General features: G+C 39.7%; 1 protein-coding gene across 1 annotated transcript; it reads left to right on the forward strand.

Annotated features, from left to right (window-relative positions):
• Positions 1–2,841: 2,841 nt before the first annotated feature.
• On the forward strand, positions 2,842–3,365 carry LOC104542948 (wings apart-like protein homolog; the record flags this gene model as incomplete). Its single annotated transcript, XM_010187424.1, has 1 exon — positions 2,842–3,365. A coding segment is annotated over one exon (524 nt), but the record flags the coding sequence as incomplete, so codon positions are not given.
• Between the last annotated feature and the right edge of the window lie 423 nt (positions 3,366–3,788).

Genomic DNA, 3,788 nt, shown 5'->3' on the forward strand with positions numbered 1-3,788 from the left:
CACCCCCTCCCCCCGCCTCCCCCCGCCGCAGGGGGAGGGAGGAAAAAAGAAACTGTCACCGTGGGATTTCATCAGCTTCTTCTGCCTGCGTGCATTTAACCTATTTTTCGTTCCTTTGATTATGTAAGAAGAGCAGGGTAGAGAGGAGCCACGAGTAGGGGTGGCTGATGGCTTTCTGAGGAACTCTCGGGTTTTTTATGTCTAGCTGGCCCCCGAGTTAGCTCTGGGAAATGCGGGAGATCTGCGTTTCAGGTTTTTGCTTGTATTTATACTTCTTGCGCCGCTCCAAATATTGCGGCACAGTGCGGGAGAGAGAGGCAGGGAGTGGAAGCACAGGGAGATGGGCCAAGTTTTTTATTTCACAGTGAGTGAAAAGCAAGGGAGAATTGTAAGTAAAGAGTAAAATTCCTGTTCTGTTGATGTTGTCCTGTGGGGAGCTGCATATCTGTTTCCTTTAATCTCAGTCGAAGTTACAAGTTTATAGCACAGTGTATTTGTTTTCTTGATATTCATCTTTTAAGCTGCTTGCATCATACTGAATATTTGAGTTTTGACATTTTGATTCAGAACTCTTTATAAGATGATCTTCGTTTTTAATCTTCCACACAAGAGAATGTAGATTGAGGAGCTGTGCTTTCTGAAAATGAAGTCCTCTTGGCTGCACAAATCTTATCTTCAAAGCTGCAAACCACTTGTCACGATTTAAATCTGCCATTATTATTGCAGGCACTGAAAATGTAGTGTTGGAAATACTTACTTGAGGCAGGGTTTAGAGGAGGAATACATGGTGGTGAATGAAGTGATTTTATTTTTTCCTTTAAGTGTTGTATAAAAATGGAGGTGTTAATAAATATTTCATTTTAGTTTATATAGCTCTAAAAACTGTCCTCTCTTGTATAAAATATTTTTGTTACCATTATAATTATCTTCATATGTCAGCAAAATAAAACTAAGTTGGATTTGTTTTGCTGTTGGTTTTCTAAAGTACGTGGGGAAGTTTTTTAGCTTTGTTCTTGAGTGGAAAATAGGAAATTAGAGCTACAGGGCAACCAAAATAAAAAAGTTGGGCAGAAATGTATTTGGAGCACCAGCACAGAGTAGGCTGATGACACTGGAGAAAAAGAGAAAGGAGTTGAGGTTAAAGAGTAGCATCTCCTGGCAGCAACCAGAAGCTCTCTGCAGAATGCTGTTTCACTGCCCAATTCGGGTCAGTAGATAAGCTCGTGCCTTTACCATCCTTCTAAACTGCTGGGGAGAAGAGTGTTTCCCAAAGTGGTTCTTGCTGAATCTCTTCTGCATTGCAACACCATCTGTCTGGTACACTTCTGAAGTTCAAATTTGATACTTGTAATTCACTTAAAATTTGCTCAGACATAGGTGACCCAGTGAATTGCTCATTTCATGTGATAAGTGAGGGTTGGCTTGGCCTGATAAAGGGAGCCTGATAATAGTGAGGCTGTCTTGCTAGAGTGATAGAGCGACACTTCTGGAAACCAGTCTGGTGATTTTGGTGGAAGTTGGTGTAGCACTTCAGGTTGCGAAACTTGAGTGTTGAGGTGAAAACTAAAATATGGAAGAAAGATATACTGCATATTCAGGGGAATAATGATAAAAACGGTTGTCTCAGAGAGATAATGTGTTAAGTTTATTGACGATGATTTTAAGCCGTATTTTTCATATACTTTACTACATATGAGAGCAATTGACACTTTAAAAGTTCAATTTCTTTTATTCTGTAGCTTAAATAAATACCTACCTACCCCCCTTTTCCTTTAACAGACTTTCCTCCGGTATGGAGAGTAATTTCAGAGTAAAAGATGGACTTGATTAGATTCAGACTGACTATGAAGAATTCCAATTTCCTATTCATGTTTGGGCCAAAAAAAAAAGAAAAATGCTGGTTTACAGAGCAGATAGGATAATTTTGTTTTCATGTTGTCATTTGTCCAGTAGCCAAAGTATTTTGGGGAAAAAGAAACAAAGTGGTTTGTCTTCCTTCTTGAGTTAAACAAAAGTAGGAATAGAACACATGCGGGAAGCTGTTTGACCGCGTTCCTGTTTAATCTGTTCTTATTTAAACTTACTCTTCTGAGAGAGCAAACTGTGAATCAGGCTACAGCTGTGACAGCCAGCAAGCGGTCGTGATGTATGCTGCTCCGCGTAAGGCATCCTCCGTGCACTTAGAAGTGAGAAGTGTCACTTTGTGTCCCTTGATCAGTCGGATTCATCTGTGGGGGATGGCTGCGTACCAGTCTTGACCATGACTGTGCAGCTGGCGTAAACCACGTGGTGGTACCAAACAGTACACTTGGGGTGAAGCTGTCATTTTTTATGATTAATTAGTATTTAAAATATTTATTGCAACTTGAAATGTTCTGGCAGTTTTTTATTTAACTACGAAGTGTCTTTTCAGAGCCGTACTGTGCCATTGGACTCTAGCAGAGAGCTGCATGTTCAGATGGGCTGAAAATATTGTGTAGTTTTCTGCTGATATTTTGTGAAAGTGGTGCCATTTTCTACTTGAAAATATAAAATCAGAGCAACATACAAAAAATAATGTATTCATAGAAGACTTTTCTAAGGGTCAGTTGTGCCATTGTTTTATATATGTGCAGGTAACTGAACTTCAAGTTAAGTTGGTAGATACATTACTTGTTGCAGAAACTTTTGTCATAATGAAATTCACATGTAAATGAGTTTGTCTATAGAAAGAAGCAGTTGATGTGTCTGTTACTTGTGTGAAATGTACGTGCCTTGTGCTTGTAGGCCAAATAAAGGGTGGAAGTACAATCGCTAGTACTGAAAAGTTGATGAATTTGTTTCTTCTTTCTTTTTCAACAGAGAATATGAAACAGGAGCCAAAATGACATCCCGATTTGGAAAGACCTACAGCCGGAAAGGGGGAAACGGCAGTTCCAAGTTTGATGAAGTATTTTCCAACAAACGGACCACCCTTAGTACAAAATGGGGAGAAACCACCTTCATGGCCAAATTAGGACAGAAGAGGCCCAGTGTCAAACCAGATATTTCCGAAGTTCCTAAAAAACCCAGAGTTGAAGATGAGACAACAGAGGATCCGTTTGGATTTGACAGTGATGAAGAATCTCTTCCTGTGTCTTCAAAGAATGTGTCACAGGCTAAAAGCTCCTCTCAGCTGGAACTTGGTGAAGCTGCTCAGTCTGAGGACTTCACTCCTCTACTTGAAGCTAACAGCAGAATTAATCAGCCAGACAGTGGAGAAAATGTTGCATCCAGCAAGTGCTTACCTTTTGACAATACTGTTCCTCTCTTAAAAGAAAAGAGCATGAGCAAAAATGTAGAAGATGGAGAATGCAAAGGCAGCAGCGCTAAACTCATAACTGCGGGTACGTTTACTCAACTGTCCAGATAGTTGTGTTACCCTCTGATTTTTACTAATCTACGATTAGACTTTGTTTTTAGGGGTTGGTTAAGTGTTCTAATAAAACCTTGGGACAATTAATTGTAAGTAATTGTAAAGGATATGCTATTTAACTAAAAACACCAGGAGGCACTCTGCATTTTACACATTGCTCTAACCCTTATGTCTGCAGATTGAGGTACAGTGTAAGTCCACAGTGAATAGAATGGAATAATAATCTTCCCTTTCTAGAATTTGTTCTAAGCTTAGTGCATTTGTGTTTCTTAACAGGCAGTATTTTGAAGTGATGGGTTGACAGTAACAGAATGATTTATGCTGAAGGTGCTGGCTTTAATTTGGTGCAGGTGCAGGGTTGCTAACATGCAGGTACAGATACAGCTTACAATCT

Source organism: Mesitornis unicolor, unplaced genomic scaffold, assembly GCF_000695765.1.
Source record: "Mesitornis unicolor isolate BGI_N332 unplaced genomic scaffold, ASM69576v1 scaffold25166, whole genome shotgun sequence".
Lineage (NCBI taxonomy): Eukaryota > Metazoa > Chordata > Aves > Mesitornithiformes > Mesitornithidae > Mesitornis > Mesitornis unicolor.